Source organism: Oncorhynchus masou, chromosome 28 (assembly GCF_036934945.1).
Source record: "Oncorhynchus masou masou isolate Uvic2021 chromosome 28, UVic_Omas_1.1, whole genome shotgun sequence".
NCBI classification, from domain to species: Eukaryota; Metazoa; Chordata; class Actinopteri; order Salmoniformes; family Salmonidae; genus Oncorhynchus; species Oncorhynchus masou.
In genome coordinates this window covers 83,226,868-83,247,251 of record NC_088239.1, presented here as the reverse complement: position 1 = coordinate 83,247,251, position 20,384 = coordinate 83,226,868, and the positions used below count along the sequence as shown (strand labels likewise).

The window sequence follows — 20,384 nt, the reverse complement described above, 5'->3', positions numbered from 1 at the left end:
TCTCACATATAATGTTAACTATAACCTCTCACATAGCCTCATAATGTTAACTATAGGTCTATAACCTCTCACATAGCCTCATATAATGTTAAGCCTCATAATAATATTGGTCTATAACCCTCACATAGCCTCATAATGTTAATATAACCCCTCACATAGCCTCATAATGTTAATATAAATAGTTAATATAACCCCTCACATAGCCTCATAATGTTAATATAACCCCTCACATAGCCTCATAATGTTAATATAACCTCTCACATAGCCTCATAATGTTAATATAACCTCTCACATAGCCTTATAATGTTAATATAACCCCTCACATAGCCTCATAATGTTAATATAACCCCTCACATAGCCTCATAATGTTAATATAACCCCTCACATAGCCTCATGTTAATATAACCCCTCACATAGCCTCATAATGTTAATATAACCCCTCACATAGCCTCATAATGTTAATATAACCCCCTCACATAGCCTCATAATGTTAATATAACCCCCTTAATGTTAATATAACCCCTCACATAGCCTCATAATGTTAATATAACCTCTCACATAGCCTCATAATGTTAATATAACCCTCACATAGCCTCATAATGTTAATATAACCCCCTCACATAGCCTCATAATAATGTTAACTATAGGTCAAGCTATTGCATTTTCTCCCCGGTCCCTAAATGTATTTGCCGTGCGAAAGAAGCAGAGATGAAAGATAACATTTTTCCGACGTCGACCATATAGAAGCATCCATTCTATGTATTTATGACATTCGGAGTGAGCAAAATGTTTTAATATTCTAGGGCCACAAGTTATGACAGAAGACGAGCTCGTATGTATTGTATTATAGACAAGTTGACTAACTAATAGCCTACTGAATGTCCCAAATGTTCGTAGGCCTGTCTAAAAAAAAAAAAAAATGTTTTTTAAAGTTGCTCCGCTGTCTCTGACTGTACACCGCAATTTCTATATTGGTGGGTTACGGTCGAATGTGGGCCACAGATTTTCACTTGATCACATATTGTCGGCTGGTTGCGGATGGGTTATTAGAAATTGCTGGCAGGTGCGGATGACCAAACAGCAGGTCTGATGTTGGGGCGGGGTTGTATGAGTAAAGCAGGAGGGGGGCTCATGGGTTACAAGCCCCAAAAGGACAATAGCCCGGCGCTCCCCTCACTTCCGAAACGAGGCCCGTCTTCGCCCCTCGTATTTAGTAGAGCACCCGGGTCATTAGAGGGGGCCATGCAGGCAGGCTGCATGTGATCAGTGTCCTCTAGACACACACACACAGACGTCGACCCATAGACCCTGTTCTTTGAACATGACTCTGACCTGGGGGGGGGGGGGCGGAGGAACAGGAACAGGGGGGGGCAGAGGAACAGGAACAGGGGGGGGCGGAGGAACAGGGGGGCGGGGCGGAGGAACAAATGGATCCTGGTAAGGAGAATAGACGTGTGTGACAGCCCTATTCAGCTCCAACTACCCTCCATTCAGCTGTGTGTTACTAGCAGCTAGCTACCCTCCATTCAGCTGTGTGTTACTAGCAGCTAACTACCCTCCTCCATTCAGCTGTGTGTTACTAGCAGCTAACTACCCTCCATTCAGCTGTGTGTTACTAGCAGCTAACTACCCTCCATTGAGCTGTGTGTTACTAGCAGCTAACTACCCTCCATTGAGCTGTGTGTTACTAGCAGCTAACTACCCTCCATTGAGCTGTGTGTTACTAGCAGCTAACTACCCTCCATTCAGCTGTGTGTTAGTAGCTAGCTACCCTCCATTCAGCCTTGTTAGTAACACTACCCTCCATTCAGCTGTAGTAGCAGTTACTCCATTCAGCCATGTTAGTAGCAAGCTGCCCTCCATCCATTCAGCAGCTAGCTACCCTCCATTCAGCTGTTACTAGCAGCTAACTACCCTCCATTCAGCTGTGTGTTACTAGCAGCTAACTACCCTCCATTCAGCTGTGTGTTACTAGCAGCTAACTACCCTCCATTCAGCTGTGTGTTACTAGCAGCTAACTACCCTCCATTCAGCTGTGTGTTACTAGCAGCTAACTACCCTCCATTCAGCCGTGTTAGTAGCAGCTAGCTACCCTCCATTCAGCCATGTTAGTTGCAGCTAGCTACCCTCCATTCAGCCGTGTTAGTAACAGCTAGCTACCCTCCATTCAGCCTTGTTAGTAGCAGCTAGCTACACTCCATTCAGCCATGTTAGTTGCAGCTAGCTACACTCCATTCAGCCATGTTAGTAGCAGCTAGCTACCCTCCATTCAGCTGTGTGTTACTAGCAGCTAGCTACCCTCCATTCAGCCGTGTTAGTTGCAGCTAGCTACCCTCCATTCAGCTGTGTTAGTTGCAGCTAGCTACCCTCCATTCAGCCGTGTTAGTAGCAGCTAGCTACCCTCCATTCAGCCGTGTTAGTAGCAGCTAGCTACCCTCCATTCAGCCATGTTAGTTGCAGCTAGCTACCCTCCATTCAGCCATGTTAGTAACAGCTAGCTACCCTCCATTCAGCCGTGTTAGTTGCAGCTAGCTACCCTCCATTCAGCCGTGTTAGTTGCAGCTAGCTACCCTCCATTCAGCCATGTTAGTTGCAGCTAGCTACCCTCCATTCAGCCGTGTTAGTTGCAGCTAGCTACCCTCCATTCAGCCGTGTTAGTAGCTAGCTACCTCCATTCAGCTAGCTACCCTCCATTCAGCCGTGTTAGTAGCAGCTAGCTACCCTCCATTCAGCCATGTTAGTAGCAGCTAGCTACCCTCCATTCAGCCGTGTTAGTAGCAGCTAGCTACCCTCCATTCAGCCGTGTTTGTAACAGCTAGCTACCCTCCATTCAGCCATGTTAGTTGCAGCTAGCTACCCTCCATTCAGCCATGTTAGTTGCAGCTAGCTACCCTCCATTCAGCCATGTTAGTTGCAGCTAGCTACCCTCCATTCAGCCGTGTTAGTTGCAGCTAGCTACCCTCCATTCAGCCGTGTTAGTAACAGCTAGCTACCCTCCATTCAGCCGTGTTTGTAACAGCTAGCTACCCTCCATTCAGCCATGTTAGTAACAGCTAGCTACCCTCCATTCAGCCGTGTTAGTAACAGCTAGCTACCCTCCATTCAGCCATGTTAGTAACAGCTAGCTACCCTCCATTCAGCCGTGTTAGTAACAGCTAGCTACCCTCCATTCAGCCGTGTTAGTTGCAGCTAGCTACCCTCCATTCAGCCATGTTAGTAACAGCTAGCTACCCTCCATTCAGCCATGTTAGTTGCAGCTAGCTACCCTCCATTCAGCCATGTTAGTTGCAGCTAGCTACCCTCCATTCAGCTATGTTAGTAACAGCTAGCTACCCTCCATTCAGCCTTGTTAGTAACAGCTAGCTACCCTCCATTCAGCCGTGTTAGTAACAGCTAGCTACCCTCCATTCAGCCATGTTAGTAACAGCTAGCTACCCTCCATTCAGCCGTGTTAGTAACAGCTAGCTACCCTCCATTCAGCCATGTTAGTAACAGCTAGCTACCCTACAGCTAGCTATGTATGTGTATATCATTTTTTTTATATATGCATCTTTTTTTTGGTTACTACATATTACTATGAAATAACACATATGGAGTCATGTCGTAACCAAAAAAAAGGGTTAAACAAATCAATCTATTTTTAGATTCTTAGTAAAAAAAAAAAAAATGAACTCTTGAATGAGTAGTAAGCGTCCAATCGTTTGACTTGTACTGTGTGTAAACACACACATACTGTATATAATGTTGTGGACAGGAGTTACATAGGATGGGCCGTGATTACAATACAGTATATATGCTGTACCTACGGAAATTATTCTCCTTGACTTTCTCCACATTTTGTTACGTTACAGCCTTTCCCCCTCGTTAATCTACACACAATACCCCATAATGACTGTTTGCAGTATAAAATAAATGAATAACTGAAATATCACATTTACGTCAGTATTCAGACCTTTTACTCAGTACTTTGTTGAAGCACCTTTGGCAGCGATTACAGCGTCAGGTCTTCTTGGGTATGACGCTACAAGCTTGGCACACCTGTATTTGGAGAGTTTCTCCCATTCTTCTCTGCTGATACTCTCAAGCTCTTGTCGGGTTGGATGGGGAGCATCTCTGCTGCTGAAAAACATCCCCACAGCATGATGCTGCCCCCACCATGCTTCACCCTGGGGATGGTGCCAGGTTTCCTCCAGACGGGACGCTTGGTATTCAGGGAAGAGCGTTCAATCTTGGTTTCATCGGACCAGAGAATCTTGTTTCTCATGGTCTGAGAGTCTTTAGGTGCCTTTTGGTAAACTCCAAGCGGGTTGTCATGTGCCTTTTACTGAGGAGTGGCTTCCGTCTGGCCACTCTACCATAAAGGCCTGATTGGTGGAGTGCTGCAGAGATTGTTGTCCTTCTGGAAGGTTCTCCCATCTCCACAGAGGAACTCTGGAGCTCTGTCAGAGTGACCATCGGGTTCTTGGCAGTGGTGTAAGTAAAAATACTTTAAAGTACTACTTAAGTAGTTTATTGGGTTATCTGTACTTTGCATTACTATTTATATTTTTGACTACTTTTACCTCACTACATTCCTTAAGAAAATATTCTACTTTTTACTCCATACATTTTCCCTGATACTTGTTACATTTTTTATTCTTAGCAGGACAGGAAAATAGTCCAATTCACACACTTATCAACCGAACATCCCTGGTCCCTACTGCCTCTGATCTGGAGGACTCAATAAACACACATGCTTTGTTTATCAATGATTTCTGTGGCTTTCTGTAAATAAATAACAATACAAGAAAACGGTGACATCTGGTTTGCTTTAATATAAGGAATTTTAAATGATTTCTACTTTTACTTTTGATACTTACGTATATTTTAAACCAAAGACTTTTACTCAAGTAGAATTTTACTGGGGAACTTTTACTTGAGTCATTTTCTATGAAGTTATCTTTACTTTTACTTTGACAGTTGGGTAGTTTTTCCACCACTGGTTGTTGGTCCCGATTGCTCAGTTTGGCCGGGTGGCTCGAGCAAGAGTCTTAGTGCTTTCAAACTTATTCCATTTATGAATGGGGTATTGTGTGTAAATTGATGAGGAAAATGCTCCCTAGTCCTGTAAACTCTCATCTATACCTTGTCCTGAGACCAAGGTATTTATTGCAAATAGTCATGTGTATTCTGGTACTATGTAGCCGCTAACGAATGGTAGCATTGGGATTCTTCTAACCTACCCCTCTCTCTTCTCTGAAGTAAGACTTAACGCCGTAGAGACACTGCTAACACTTGATCTCTCCCTCTGTCTCTCTAGCCCTCCCCATCCCTCCCTGCCTTCTTCCCAATCAATTTAAGGGCTTTATTGGCAAGGGAAACACATTATTATTTGACCCTGCTGGTCATCTATGAACATTTGAACATCTTGGCTCGGGTTTTGTTACAATCTCCACCCGGCACAGCCAGAAGAGGACTGGCCACGCCTCAGAGCCTGGTTCCTCTCTTGGTTTCTTCCTAGGTTTTGGCCTTTCTAAGGAGTTTTTCCTAGCCACCGTGCTTCTACACCTGCATTGCTTGCTGTTTGGGATTTTAGGCTGGGTTTCTGTACAGCACTTTGAGATATCAGCTGATGTAAGAAGAGCTTTATCAATACATTTGATGGATTGATGTTAACATTGCCAAAGAAAGTGAAATAGATAATAAACTAAAGTGAAATAAAAAAATTAACACTAATGAACATTACACTCACAAATGAACAGAGACATTTCAGATGTCATATTATGTCTATATACAGTGTTGTAACGATATGCAAATAGTTCAAGTAGAAAAGAGAAAATAAATATGCGTTGTATTTACAATGGTGTTTGTTCTTCACTGGTTGACCTTGTGTGCAGCAGCTCACAAATGTTGCTGCTGTGATGTCACACTGTGGCATTTCAACCAATAGAGGGAGTTTATCATTACCAGTTGTTAGTATTGTCATTTGATGCTTTTAAACGACCCTCTCACTGTGATCTTCTTCTCCAGGCTGTCTGTCCAACCTGCCTCCCAACACCAAGAAGATCTGCAACTCGTACGAGGAGCGTCGTAAGCAGGCCACCGCCATCGTCCTGCTGGGGGTCATCGGGGCGGAGTTCGGGGCGGAGCTGGAACCCCCTAAGCTGCCGTCTCGTGCCAGGACCAGTGGACAGGCTCCAGAAGGTTTTGGACTGACTACTGGAGGATCCAACTACTCTCTGGCCCGACACACCTGTGAGTGAACACGTCATCGTGCCCTCTTTCTCTCTCTCGGCACACGCGAGTCTCTGTCTCCATATCCGCCCTTCTATCTTTCTCTTTCTTTCTCTCGTCTGCGAGTGGCTGCTTTCTCTCTGCAGTACATGTTGTTCTGAGAATATGAGTGGTTGTATATCAGAGTCGAGTACCTGGTGACGTTGTGAAGTCTGAGAGCTTTCGAGAGTTTTAGCCTCGATCGGAATGAATAAGTGACTTATACCATTTATTATATCGTGGATTCTCCAGCTGATGAAGTCACACTGTTAGGAAACTAAAATAATACACAATCCCACACTGATACTCACTCACTCACTCACTCATTCTGGCTGTGTTGGAGTGAAGAGAAGGGCAGGCCAGGTGAATAATCTACCAGGTCGCTAGCTCTCCCTATGGTGTGGCTCTGTACGTCTACCCATCTACCTCTCGTTGCCTGGGGTCTTCTTTATTCATATTCTTGAAAGTTTAAATCTCTCACCTGCCTGCGTGTGTTAGTTAGTTCGGCGCTCATAGAGAACAGTTGAGCCGCGTTGCATCTGTGCTCACAGAGAGAGAGGGGGGGGGGATGATGCAATCAATGTGGAGTTCCCCATTCAGAGCAGAGCCCAGGCTGTCACCCTGCAGAGAGAGAGAGCTGACCTACTGAATGAAAGTAATGCTTGATTTGTCTGGCTGCTCCCGACTTGGTGAGTCAACGGTGCCTAGGTTAGAAACACCCACAAAGGGAGAGGCAGGGAGCATCCTGGTCGAGAGGGAGGGAGAGAGGGAGAGAGGGAGAGAGGGAGAGAGGGAGAGAGGGAGAGAGGGAGAGAGGGGAGAGGGAGAGAGGGAGAGAGGAGAGAGGGAGAGAGAGAGAGAGAGAGGGAGAGAGGGAGAGAGGGAGGAGGGAGAGAGGGAGAGAGGGAGAGGGGAGAGAGAGAGAGAGAGAGAGAGAGAGAGAGAGAGAGAGAGAGAGGGGAAGGTGAGTCAACGGTGCCTAGGTTAGAAACAACAACAAAGGGAGAGGCAGGGAGCATCCTGGTCGAGAGAGAGAGAGGGGAAGGTGTGTGTGTGAGAGAGGGGAAGGTGTGTGTGTGAGAGAGGGGAAGGTGTGTGTGTGAGAGAGGGGAAGGTGTGTGTGAGAGAGAGAATACAGGGCATATTGGAATGCAAACATTGCCACCACTTTGATCCTCTGAGCTGTCAATCAAACCAGAGAAAAAAATAGTTGGGAAGAAGAGAGGGGGAATGTCTCTATGGAGGGGGGATGTCTCTATGGGGGGGGAATGTCTCTATGGAGGGGGGAATGTCTCTATGGAGGCGGGGAAAGGTCTCTATGGAGGGGGGGATGTCTCTATGGGGGGGGAATGTCTCTATGGAGGGGGGAAATGTCTCTATGGAGGGGGAAATGTCTCTATGGAGGGGGGAAAGGTCTCTATGGAGGGGGGGAAATGTCTCTATGGAGGGGGGGAAATGTCTCTATGGAGGGGGGAAAGGTCTCTATGGAGGGGGGAAAGGTCTCTATGGAGGGGGGGAAAGGTCTCTATGGAGGGGGGAAAGGTCTCTATGGAGGGGGGAAATGTCTCTATGGAGGGGGAATGTCTCTATGAGGGGGGAATGTCTCTATGAGGGGGAATGTCTCTTTGGAGGGGGGGAATGTCTCTATGAGGGGGGGAATGTCTCTATGAGGGGGAATATCTCTATGAGGGGGGAATGTCTCTTTGGAGGGGGGATGTCTCTTTGGAGGGTGGGGGGATGTCTCTATGGAGGGGGATGTCTCTATGGAGGGGGGAATGTCTCTGGAGGGGGGGGGGGTATGTCTCTATGGAGGGGGGGAATGTCTATGGAGGGGGGAATTGTCTCTATGGAGGGGGGACATGTCTCTATGGAGGGGGACATGTCTCTATGGAGGGGGACATGTCTCTATGGAGGGGGAATGGCTGTGTTGTTGTGCTAAAACCATGGTAAAATAATGTGGAGAAGGACTGCTTAGTGAAGTATTGAAAACCTCCCAAAAATCTGTTTTTAATGAGAATATGCATTTGGTCTGAAGTCGATAAATGAAGGAAATTCACATGAGCACCACAATGCCTAGTCCACCCATGCTCCACCAATGTTTTCCAGCACACAGCGTTGGCCTACTACAGCAGCCATGTTGTTATATTGTACTTCAAACTATGTGTAGGCAGGTTGCTAAGGATTCAAACCTGCTCCAACAGTCTGATTCATACTCTTGAGAGGGGCTTTCACAATAATGTGATTTCTACCACATACAAGAAAACGTATTGGATTCTTCACACACCATAGTAAGACATTATCCCATTCGGCTACCTTTTCATGCTTTTACACTTACAAGAACATCAGGCTTGATTGAGCTGTTTTGTCTTGTAATAATGTGTTGCGTGCCTGTATTTTAGCAATACATCGTAGTAAAATCCTATGTTGGTCAGTAGGTGGCCCGACATAACATCAGTTATGTGGTGTGGTGGACACAGTAGAGCCTGTCTACCTTCCTGGTTTCTGTAACTGTTGGTTCACCTGTGTAATATTGACATAAAGCTCAGAACCGCTTGTGTTTTAAACACGGTCCTGTTTTGTCGATTACTGTGCCGATCAATGAACAGTATATATTAACCTCTGTCAAAAGAATACATCACTTCAAAGTTGTCTCTACCTGATCAGCAGTTTACACACGATGACTTCAGCCTTCTGTGCTAGCTAGCTAGCTAGCTTTCAGCCGACTGCTGTTCGTTTGCTACAGAGGCTAGCTGCTGGGATTTGGACAAGCAAGCTAATGTTAGCTAGGTAAAGTTAGCAAGTAACATAGGCTAGCTGCTGGGATTTGGACAAGCAAGCTAATGTTAGCTAGGTAAAGTTAGCAAGTAACATAGGCTAGCTGCTGGGATTTGGACAAGCAAGCTAATGTTAGCTTGGTAAAGTTAGCAAGTAACATAGGCTAGCTGCTGGGATTTGGACAAGCAAGCTAATGTTAGCTAGGTAAAGTTAGCAAGTAACATGTTAGCTGCTGGGATTTGGACAAGCAAGCTAATGTTAGCTAGGTAAAGTTAGCAAGTAACATAGGCTAGCTGCTGGGATTTGGACAAGCAAGCTAATGTTAGCTTGGTAAAGTTAGCAAGTAACATAGGCTAGCTGCTGGGATTTGGACAAGCAAGCTAATGTTAGCTTGGTAAAGTTAGCAAGTAACATAGGCTAGCTGCTGGGATTTGGACAAGCAAGCTAATGTTAGCTGCAAGTAACATAGGCTAGCTGCTGGGATTTGGACAAGCAAGCTAATGTTAGCTAGGTAAAGTTAGCAAGCAAGCTAATGTTAGCTTGGTAAAGTTAGCAAGTAACATAGGCTAGCTGCTGGGATTTGGACAAGCAAGCTAATGTTAGCTTGGTAAAGTTAGCAAGTAACATAGGCTAGCTGCTGGGATTTGGACAAGCAAGCTAATGTTAGCTAGGTAAAGTTAGCAAGTAGCATTACTTGACTGGCTTCTCCAGGACCTTGTTACTGTTTATGATCCGTCTCCAGCCTTGCCTGACAGCCGTCTCCAGCCTTGCCTAGTGGTAGATGATAATCTAGTGCCTATGGAACTGCCCCTACTGACTTTCAGACTATGCAACAACAACAACAACAACAACTTGCCATCCCAACCCTCCCACTTACCACTGACTTTTCTGGTAAATACTCTGTTAAGGGGAAAATGATACTTGATACTTGATTCAATTGTGATGTGTTGTCGTCCGGATGTACATTATACTAAACCTTAACTTAACCATTCGGCGTGAATACCTAAACGTGATGTTTTAACCCTATACAAAACCTTAACAATTTTAACGTTAAAATGTAGAAAAACAAAACGTTGAAATTTGACTTTTGAGTACAAGTGTGAAGTAAAAACGTGTAACACGAGAGTGGGACTGTGAGACCTTGTTGTACCACATCCCTCCATACAGACAGACCTGTAGTCCCACATCCCTCCATACAGACAGATAGAGACCTGTAGTCCCACATCCCTCCATACAGACAGACCTGTAGTCCCACATCCCTCCATACAGACAGATAGAGACCTGTAGTCCCAGCCATCCACCGGTCCTTGGTCTCCAAACCCAATAATCAATAACAAGTCCTCCAGTCTCCGTCGCGATGGCGTGCTGGGAGGAGTCTGCCGTAGATTATTAATGTGAATTGGCTCTGTGTGTTCTCATCTAGGCTCAGACCTACACTCCTTTACTTGGGATGTATCCCGAATCGCACCATATCCCCTATGTAGTGCACTACTTTTGACTAGTTGCACATAGGGTAGTGCACTATATAAGGGAATAGGGTTCCATTCAAGAGTGGGAGATCTGTACTGCTCGTCTAACAGCAGGGAGATATATATATTTCTGATCCCCCGGGGGCAGAGCCAATAATGTAGAAAGATATGTGACCAGCATCTAAGCAAAACGGCAGTGTAGCCTAGTGGTTAGAGCATTGGATTACCCCCTACCTTACCTTCCTAACTTACCTCCTACCTTACCTCCTACCTTACCTCCTACCTTACCTCCTACCTTACCCTTCTACCTTACCTTCCTACCTTACCTCCTACCTTACCTCCTACCTTAACTTCCTACCTTACCTCCTACCTTACCTTCCTACCTTACCTCCTACCTTACCTTCCTACCTTACCTCCTACCTTACCTTCCTACCTTACCTTCTACCTTACCCTCCTACCTTACCTCCTACCTTACCTCCTACCTTACCTTCCTACCTTACCTTCTACCTTACCTTCCTACCTTACCTCCTACATTACCTCCTACCTTACCTTCCTACCTTACCTCCTACCTTACCTCCTACCTTACCTCCTACATTACCTCCTACCTTACCTCCTACCTTACCTCCTACCTTACCTCCTACCTTACCTTCCTACCTTACCTCCTACCTTACCTTCCTACCTTACCTTCCTACCTTACCTTCCTACCTTACCTCCTACCTTACCTTCCTACCTTACCTCCTACCTTACCTCCTACCTTACCTCCTACCTTACCTCCTACCTTACCTTCCTACCTTACCTCCTACCTTACCTTCCTACCTTACCTCCTACCTTACCTTCCTACCTTACCTCCTACATTACCTCCTACATTACCTCCTACCTTACCTCCTACCTTACCTCCTACCTTACCTCCTACCTTACCTCCTACCTTACCTCCTACCTTACCTTCCTACCTTACCTGCCCACCTTACCTCCCTACCTTACCTCCCTACCTTATCTCCTACCTTACCTGCCTACCTTAACTCCCTACCTTACCTCCTACCTTACCTGTCTACCTTACCTCCTACCTTACCTCCTACCTCTACAGGAGAGGCTACCAAAACACTAGGTACTATGGTGTACACATACCTCTACAGGAGAGGCTACCAAAACACTAGGTACTATGGTGTACACATACCTCTACAGGAGAGGCTACCAAAACACTAGGTACTATGCTACCAAAACACTAGGTACTATACCTCTACAGGAGAGGCTACCAAAACACTAGGTACTATGGTGTACACATACCTCTACAGGAGAGGCTACCAAAACACTAGGTACTATGCTACCAAAACACTAGGTACTATGGTATACACATACCTCTACAGGAGAGGCTACCGAAACACTAGGTACTATGGTACTATCTACAGGACCAAAACACTAGGTACTATGGTATACACATACCTCCTCTACAGGAGAGGCTACCGAAACACTAGGTACTATGGTATACACATACCTCTACAGGAGAGGCTACCAAAACTCTAGGTACTATGGTATACACATACCTCTACAGGAGAGGCTACCAAAACACTAGGTACTATGGTATACACATACCTCTACAGGAGAGGCTACTGAAACACTAGGTACTATGGTATACACATACCTCTACAGGAGAGGCTACCGAAACACTAGGTACTATGGTATACACATACCTCTACAGGAGAGGCTACCGAAACACTTTCAACAAATTTACCCGAACATACAAAGAAGCTCTCCCTCCTTCTGCAACTTGAAAAGCCAGTGTTCCTTTGTTAGGAGTCGGTAATTGCAGACAGCTGTATCCCCTGACGAAAGGGCGGGGTCAGAGCGCCAATTAGTGATGGGCCGACCAATCGGCTGCTTTGGAATCCAGGAAGCCATTTCCTGAAATAAACACATACACACCCGAACACCAACACAGAAACTGGGGAATGTAACAATGGTTGTATGAACACTACATGCCATCACCTTGTTGATTTCTCTGATTCTTTACTTGGTGCCAGAGGAATTAGCCTTTTAAAGGTGCAATCTGCAATAGTTATGACGGTTCAACGATTGTGTCAGTTGATGGTATTTACACAAAAAAAGCAGGGCTGCTGTTTGGGCTGAAAAACAAATTACAGATTTTGGTTTTTATGAGTGACCCCATTTTAGTTGGACTGATGGATTGTTTGGTCGACCCAGCTTTCTTTGGTTGAGCAGTCATTTGTTTTCCCACGAGACACCTGTCTGATTGTCTCTGGTCTTGGGGATGGTGCAGTACATCACACAAAGACATGTGATAATGAAATTGTTCGTGATGAATACCGTGGTTTCGGAAAGTATTCAGACCCCTTTCCTTTTTTTCCACCTTTTGTTACATTACAGCCTTAAATCTAAAAGATTAATCAAATCAAATAAAAACCCTCAGCAATCTAAACATATTACTCCGTATTAACAAATAGCAAAGGTTACTAGAAATGTTAAAAAAACAACAACAAAAAACACAGAAATACTTGCCATCATACAGCATACGAGATATTCATGCTTTGAAATGTAATGAAGCGTTTTAGTTTTAAAAATTAAAATAACAAAAGGGAGCTCTGAATAATTAGCCTAAACATATATATAAATCATAATTCACGAATGCAATACAAACTGTTGCTGTTCTGCTGTAATAAAAGGCATGGCTATGCTGGCTGGCTGGCTCACTGACTGACTGGCTGGCTCACTGACTGACTGGCTGGCTGGCTCACTGACTGACTGGCTGGCTAGCTGGCTGGCTCACTGACTGGCTGGCTAGCTGGCTGGCTCACTGGCTGGCTAGCTGGCTGGCTCACTGACTGGCTGGCTGGCTGGCTCACTGACTGGCTGGCTGGCTCACTGACTGACTGGCTGGCTCACTCACTGACTGGCTGGCTGGCTGGCTGGCTCACTCACTGACTGGCTGGCTGGCTGGCTGGCTGGTTGGCTGGCTCACTCACTGACTGACTGACTGACTGGCTGACTGGCTGACTGGCTGACTGGATGACTAGCTGGCTGGCTGGTTCTTTGTTTAGTGTTTACACCGTTCTAGATTGTCAGAGAGAATTATAATATTGTAATCTAATAGCACATGCTTGGCATACATAATACTCACCCAACGCTTGTTCCTATACCCTCCTTTGTCTGGATCTCCACAACTAAGTCAAATGTCTTTCACACATTTGACTTTCCCTTTCCCTCCTGGGCAACCAGTAAAAATGTGCCTTTTTTTGTGTCTTTTTCACGTCCTCCACATCCATTTTGCTGTCAGGTTGTTACGGTGTTGGGAGTTTATTATAACCAATTTCAAAAATCTAATCAAATCAAATGTTATTTGTCACATACACATGGTTAGCAGATGTTAATGCGAGTGTAGCGAAATGCTTGTACTTCTAGTTCCGACAATGCAGTAATAACCAACAAGTAATCTAACTAACAATTCCTAAACTACTGTCTTCCAATTTATTGATGTGATTATGATGGGCTATAGGTCAGGTCCTATTGGTCACAGGGGACCCTTACATGTTTCACGTAAAGACAGCAAGGTTGGAGGGAATAAGGGCTAATTTTTTTCTAGACGTATTAGGGATTTCTGTAAAAAAAAAAAGAACGTTTTAGTTAGAAACAAGTAAGAAACTAAATGGCTGAAGTGATGGCACAGCTTCAGTATGGACAGAGCAGGACGACTCTATATATTTTTCCCCTATCGAGGGGATAGCCCTAGTGGTTTTAGATAGCGGAGATTGAAAGAAATGTTTTTATATATTTTTTTTTATTAACTTTTAGCTCCGTTTGGCAGAAATGTTTCTAAACAACCAAAGAAAAAAATTGATTACAGTTATCTCATGAATAATTGATGTTGTAGTAATAATGTTGTATTAAATCATATTAGGAGCGTTGTGTGTTGACATTTATAGGCTATCACTGACTTCACCGTTAAATGACCGTTATCTACTTGAATCAGGAACTATAGGAACTTATTTCTCCATAGGAACTTATGGAGAAGGACAGCTTGTGAATTGTCTCTGGTAACAATGACGATGCTGTCTCTGCAACAGATCTATGGAACATAAACACACACACTGGTCTGTGCTATGATGAGAAACTGCCAGGGATGAATTGCTTTAGACAAGCCTGAGCCAGAGGGCAAAAATTATCCATCAGACTAACAAGGACGTACTGGGTTGGAGGGAGGACCTCCTGTCTCTCTCCTCTCTCTCCTCCCTCCCTCTCTCTCTTTGTCTCTCTCTCTGTCTCTCTCTCTCTGTCTCCCTCTCTCTGTCTCCCTCCCTCTCTCTGTCTCTCTCTCTGTCTGTCTGTCTGTCTCTCTCTCTGTCTCTGTCTCTCTCTCTGTCTCTCTCTCTCTGTGTCTCTCTCTGTCTCTCTCTCTCTCTGTGTCTCTCTCTCTCTCTCTCTTTCTCTCTCTCTCTCTGTCTCTCTCTCACTTGCCATAGCAAGTGAGGTAGATAATATAAAAAGTGAATATATAAAGTGAAAAACAATAAAAGAAATTAACAGTAAACAGTACACATACAGAAGTTTCAAAACAATAAAGACATTACAAATGTCATAATGTATATATACAGTGTTTTAACAATGTACAAATGGTTAAAGGACACAAGATAAAATAAATAAGCATAGATATGGGTTGATTTTACAATGGTGTTTGTTCTTCACTGGTTGCCCTTTTCTCGTGGCAACAGGTCACAAATCTTGCTGCTGTGATGGCACACTGTGGAATTGGGTTGGGTTGGAGGGTTTTTATTTTGTCCTGTAACTCATTCAATGTAATTGGAGAATCCAGTGGGTTCTGGTAGTCTTTAATAGTTGATTCTAAGATCTGTATTTGATCATGTATATGTTTTTGCTCTTTATTCTTTGTTATAGAGCCAAAAAGATTGGAGAAGTGGTTTACCCATACATCTCCATTTTGGATAGATAATTCTTTGTGTTGTTGTTTGTTTAGTGTTTTCCAATTTTCCCAGAAGTGGTTAGAGTCTATGGATTCTTCAATTACATTGAGCTGATTTCTGACATGCTGTTTCTTCTTTTTCCGTAGTGTATTTCTGTATTGTTTTAGTGATTCACCATAGTGAAGGCGTAGACTCAGGTTTTCCGGGTCTCTATGTTTTTGGTTGGACAGGTTTCTCAATTTCTTTCTTAGATTTTTGCATTCTTCATCAAACCATTTGTCATTATTGTTAATTTTCTCCGGTTTTCTATTCGAGATTTTTAGATTTGATAGGGAAGCTGAGAGGTCAAATATACTGTTAAGATTTTCTACTGCCAAGTTTACACCTTCACTATTACAGTGGAACGTTTTACCCAGGAAATTGTCTAAAAGGGATTGAATTTGTTGTTGCCTAATTGTTTTTTGGTAGGTTTCCAAACTGCATTCCTTCCATCTATAGCATTTCTTAATGTTACTCAGTTCCTTTGGCTTTGATGCCTCGTGATTGAAGTAGTAAAACTGTCAGCCTCACAAAAATCACAGGATAGACTTAACTCTTTAATTGTAGATTAGTCTTGTTGCGTGTGTGTGCTGCTCAGTGCTGTTGGCTGCAGTAGGCTGTTGGGGCTGCAGTAGGCTTCTCAGAGCTGTTGGGGCTGCAGTAGGCTATTCAGAGCTGTTGGGGCTGCAGTAGGCTTCTCAGAGCTGTTGGGGCTGCAGTAGGCTTCTCAGAGCTGTTGGGGCTGCAGTAGGCTTCTCAGAGCTGTTGGGGCTGCAGTAGGCTATTCAGAGCTGTTGGGGCTGCAGTAGGCTATTCAGAGCTGTTGGGGCTGCAGTAGGCTATTCAGAGCTGTTGGGGCTGCAGTAGGCTATTCAGAGCTGTTGGGGCCGCAGTAGGCTTCTCAGAGCTGTTGGGGCTGCAGTAGGCTTCTCAGAGCTGTTGGGGCTGCAGTAGGCTATTCAGAGCTGTTGGGGCTGCAGTAGGCTATTCAGAGCTGTTGGGGCTGCAGTAGGCTAGTCAGAGGGGACCTCCGGAAATGTGTTGCAGCAATAAGGGACCCTGGTGTGTGTTCTGTCAAATGATTAGTATAAGGGACCCTGGTGTGTGTTCTGTCAAATGATTAGTATAAGGGACCCTGGTGTGTGTTCTGTCAAATGATTAGTATAAGGGACCCTGGTGTGTGTTCTGTCAAATGATTAGTATAAGGGACCCTGGTGTGTGTTCTGTCAAATGATTAGTATAAGGGACCCTGGTGTGTGTTCTGTCAAATGATTAGTATAAGGGACCCTGGTGTGTGTTCTGTCAAATGATTAGTATAAGGAACCCTGGTGTGTGTTCTGTCAAATGATTAGTATAAGGGACCCTGGTGTGTGTTCTGTCAAATGATTAGTATAAGGGACCCTGGTGTGTGTTCTGTCAAATGATTAGTATAAGGGACCCTGGTGTGTGTTCTGTCAAATGATTAGTATAAGGGACCCTGGTGTGTGTTCTGTCAAATGATTAGTATAAGGGACCCTGGTGTGTGTTCTGTCAAATGATTAGTATAAGGGACCCTGGTGTAAGGCAGGGCAGTATTCAGGGCTCAGAGATTGGCATTGTCAGGTTCAATGTGATTTGTAAGATATATTCTCTTTGTGTGTGTGTGTGTGTGTGTGTGGTGAGCGTGCGTGCGTGTGTGCTAATGTGCATGCTTACGTGCCTGTATGTTTGTGCCAAGGTTTCCATTAGGAAAATGTGGCGCCGCCAGGCGTTTTGACCGGCAACATTTTAAGTTACCGGACGTTGGAGAAATTTAACGGGCCCATATGCATTTGGGGTGCGTGACCTGATTAGGGCAAAACGGGAAAGCACAGTTGTCAAAAGGGCACCGCACATGCGAACGGTTTCATGTGACAGAGATTAAAATATCAGTTCGAAAGTATACGCTGAACTATCCCAGTATAAAACCAGAAGGATGTCATGGGCTGGACAGAACACCCTCCCAGTATAAAAGCAGAAGGACGTCATGGGCTGGACAGAACACCCTCCCAGTATAAAACCAGAAGGATGTCATGGGCTGGACAGAACACCCTCCCAGTATAAAAGCAGAAGGACGTCATGGGCTGGACAGAACACCCTCCCAGTATAAAAGCAGAAGGATGTCATGGGCTGGACAGAACACCCTCCCAGTATAAAAGCAGAAGGACGTCATGGGCTGGACAGAACACCCTCCCAGTATAAAAGCAGAAGGACGTCATGGGCTGGACAGAACACCCTCCCAGTATAAAAGCAGAAGGATGTCATGGGCTGGACAGAACACCCTCCCAGTATAAAAGCAGAAGGACGTCATGGGCTGGACAGAACACCCTCCCAGTATAAAAGCAGAAGGACGTCATGGGCTGGACAGAACACCCTCCCAGTATAAAAGCAGAAGGATGTCATGGGCTGGACAGAACACCCTCCCAGTATAAAAGCAGAAGGACGTCATGGACCCTTCTCTGTGGGAGATGGCTCGCCACTGGCAGTTTGCGAAAAGTGTTGTACTCTTCTTAGACGTTAAGAGCCAGTAACCGAAAAGGTCGCTAGTTCGAATCCCTGAGCCGACTTGATGAAAAATATGTCGGTGCCCCTTGACCAAGGAACATAACCCTAATTGCGCCTGTAAGTGGTGGCAGGGTAGCCTAGTGGTTAGAGTGTTGGACTAGTAACTGAAAGGTTGCAAGTTCGAATCCCCGAGCTGACAAGGTACAAATCTGTTGTTCTGCCCCTGAACAGGCAGTTAACCCACTGTTCCTAGGCCGTCATTGAAAATAAGAATTTGTTCTTAACTGACTTGCCTGGTTAAATAAAGGTAAAATAAAAAAATAAAAGTCGCTCTGGCTGAAATGTAAACTTAATTATGGTGCCTTTGAGGCCATTTCAATTTGGAAGTAGTCAATGTTCTTCTTCTACTATTACTTTGAGTTGGTAAACAAACAAAGGGTGCATACTGCCACCTGGAGGCTGTTGTTTGAACAGGTATAAAGCCAAGGACTGCAATTCACTGCCACCTGGAGGCTGTTGTTTGAACAGGTATAAAGCCAAGGACGGCAATTCACTGCCACCTGGAGGCTGTTGTTTGAACAGGTATAAAGCCAAGGACGGCAATTCACTGCCACCTGCAGTTATAGAATGTTTGCTCATGAGTATAATTCATTGGCTGATCAATCCTGATGACCTGGATGGAATCATGTGATCCTTCCTTAACCTTTAGGAAGCCCCACCCAATTAACAACTTCAAAATGGTGGAAGTCCTCAATGGCGCTGCCCATGGTAAAACAAGCTTTTCAACCATTTTAAAGTAGTACACTTCTTTTGATGTTTGGAAAAAGTGCAAAGCTAATATTGGTGGCTAAAGTTTTGAACCAAATCTTGTGTGTCATTCATTTATTGTGGCCACTAGATCTAGGGCTCCCGAGTGGCACAGCGGTCTAAGGCACTGCATCTCAATGCTAGAGGCGTCACTACAGACACCCTGGTTCGAATCCAGTCTGTATCACAATCGGCCGTGATTGGGAGTCCCCACCCTAAAATTTTCCAGCGTCGTCTGGGTTTGGCCGTGGCTGGCCGTCATTATAAATATCGTTCTTAACCGACTTGCCTAGTTAAATAAAGGTTCAATTTAAAAAAGACAAATCTCCAATCATTGTCTGATCACTCCCAACACATAGGAATCTCCTCCCAGTTGACTACTTTAAAATGGTCGAAGCCTCCTCGTAGAGCAATGTTCATGCAAAAACAGGTTATTTCCATGTAATGATCTCTATACGTCCCCATGGAACAGGGAAGTGCATCACTGCCTTATCCGGTGACATCACAGCGTTGTCAGATTGTTGACCCAGCGCCATCATCCCCGCCCGCGACATAGTAGTTGCTAGCGAGATGGAGAACGTGGAGGTTATTTTTAATAAGTGTATTTTGCAAGTGGCTTGTTTGCAATGTCTACCTTCATTTTAAAGCCACTGCAAAAACGTTGGTTTTCAATCACGGCGAGATGTCTGTCTCCAGGCTTGGTCCGCAGAACCCTAACTCGTGATTTGTTGGGAGAATGGTCTGTCTGAAGAAGACCCGCCCACCACACCCATCAAGAAGACCCGCCCACCACACCCATCAAGAAGAGGAGACTGCTATCTACAGTATCACTAGCTAACAGCAGACTGCTATCTATCACTAGCTAACAGCAGACTGCTATCTATCACTAGCTAACAGCAGACTGCTATCTATCACTAGCTAACAGCAGACTGCTATCTATCACTAGCTAACAGCAGACTGCTATCTATCACTAGCTAACAGGAGACTGCTATCTATCACTAGCTAACAGCAGACTGCTATCTATCACTAGCTAACAGCAGACTGCTATCTATCACTAGCTAACAGCAGACTGCTATCTATCACTAGCTAACAGCAGACTGCTATTTATCACTAGCTAACAGGAGACTGCTATCTATCACTAGCTAACAGCAGACTGCTATCTATCACTAGCTAACAGCAGACTGCTATCTATCACTAGCTAACAGCAGACTGCTATCTATCACTAGCTAACAGCAGACTGCTATCTATCACTAGCTAACAGCAGACTGCTATATATCACTAGCTAACAGGAGACTACTATCTATCACTAGCTAACAGCAGACTGCTATCTATCACTAGCTAACAGCAGACTGCTATCTATCACTAGCTAACAGCAGACTGCTATATATCACTAGCTAACAGGAGACTACTATCTATCACTAGCTAACAGCAGACTGCTATCTACAGTATCACTAGCTAACAGCAGACTGCTATCTATCACTAGCTAACAGGAGACTGCTATCTATCACTAGCTAACAGCAGACTGCTATCTACAGTATCACTAGCTAACAGCAGACTGCTATCTACAGTATCACTAGCTAACAGCAGA

General features: G+C 44.7%; 1 protein-coding gene across 1 annotated transcript in view; it reads left to right on the top strand.

Annotated features, from left to right (window-relative positions):
- LOC135517082 (WD repeat-containing protein 7-like) overlaps positions 1–20,384 on the top strand; it is a 164,833-nt gene that overhangs the window by 79,822 nt on the left and 64,627 nt on the right. The window contains exon 3 of the mRNA XM_064941103.1: positions 6,010–6,234. Within this exon, the coding sequence (XP_064797175.1) occupies positions 6,010–6,234 (225 nt within the window). The remainder of the gene's footprint in view (positions 1–6,009; positions 6,235–20,384) is intronic.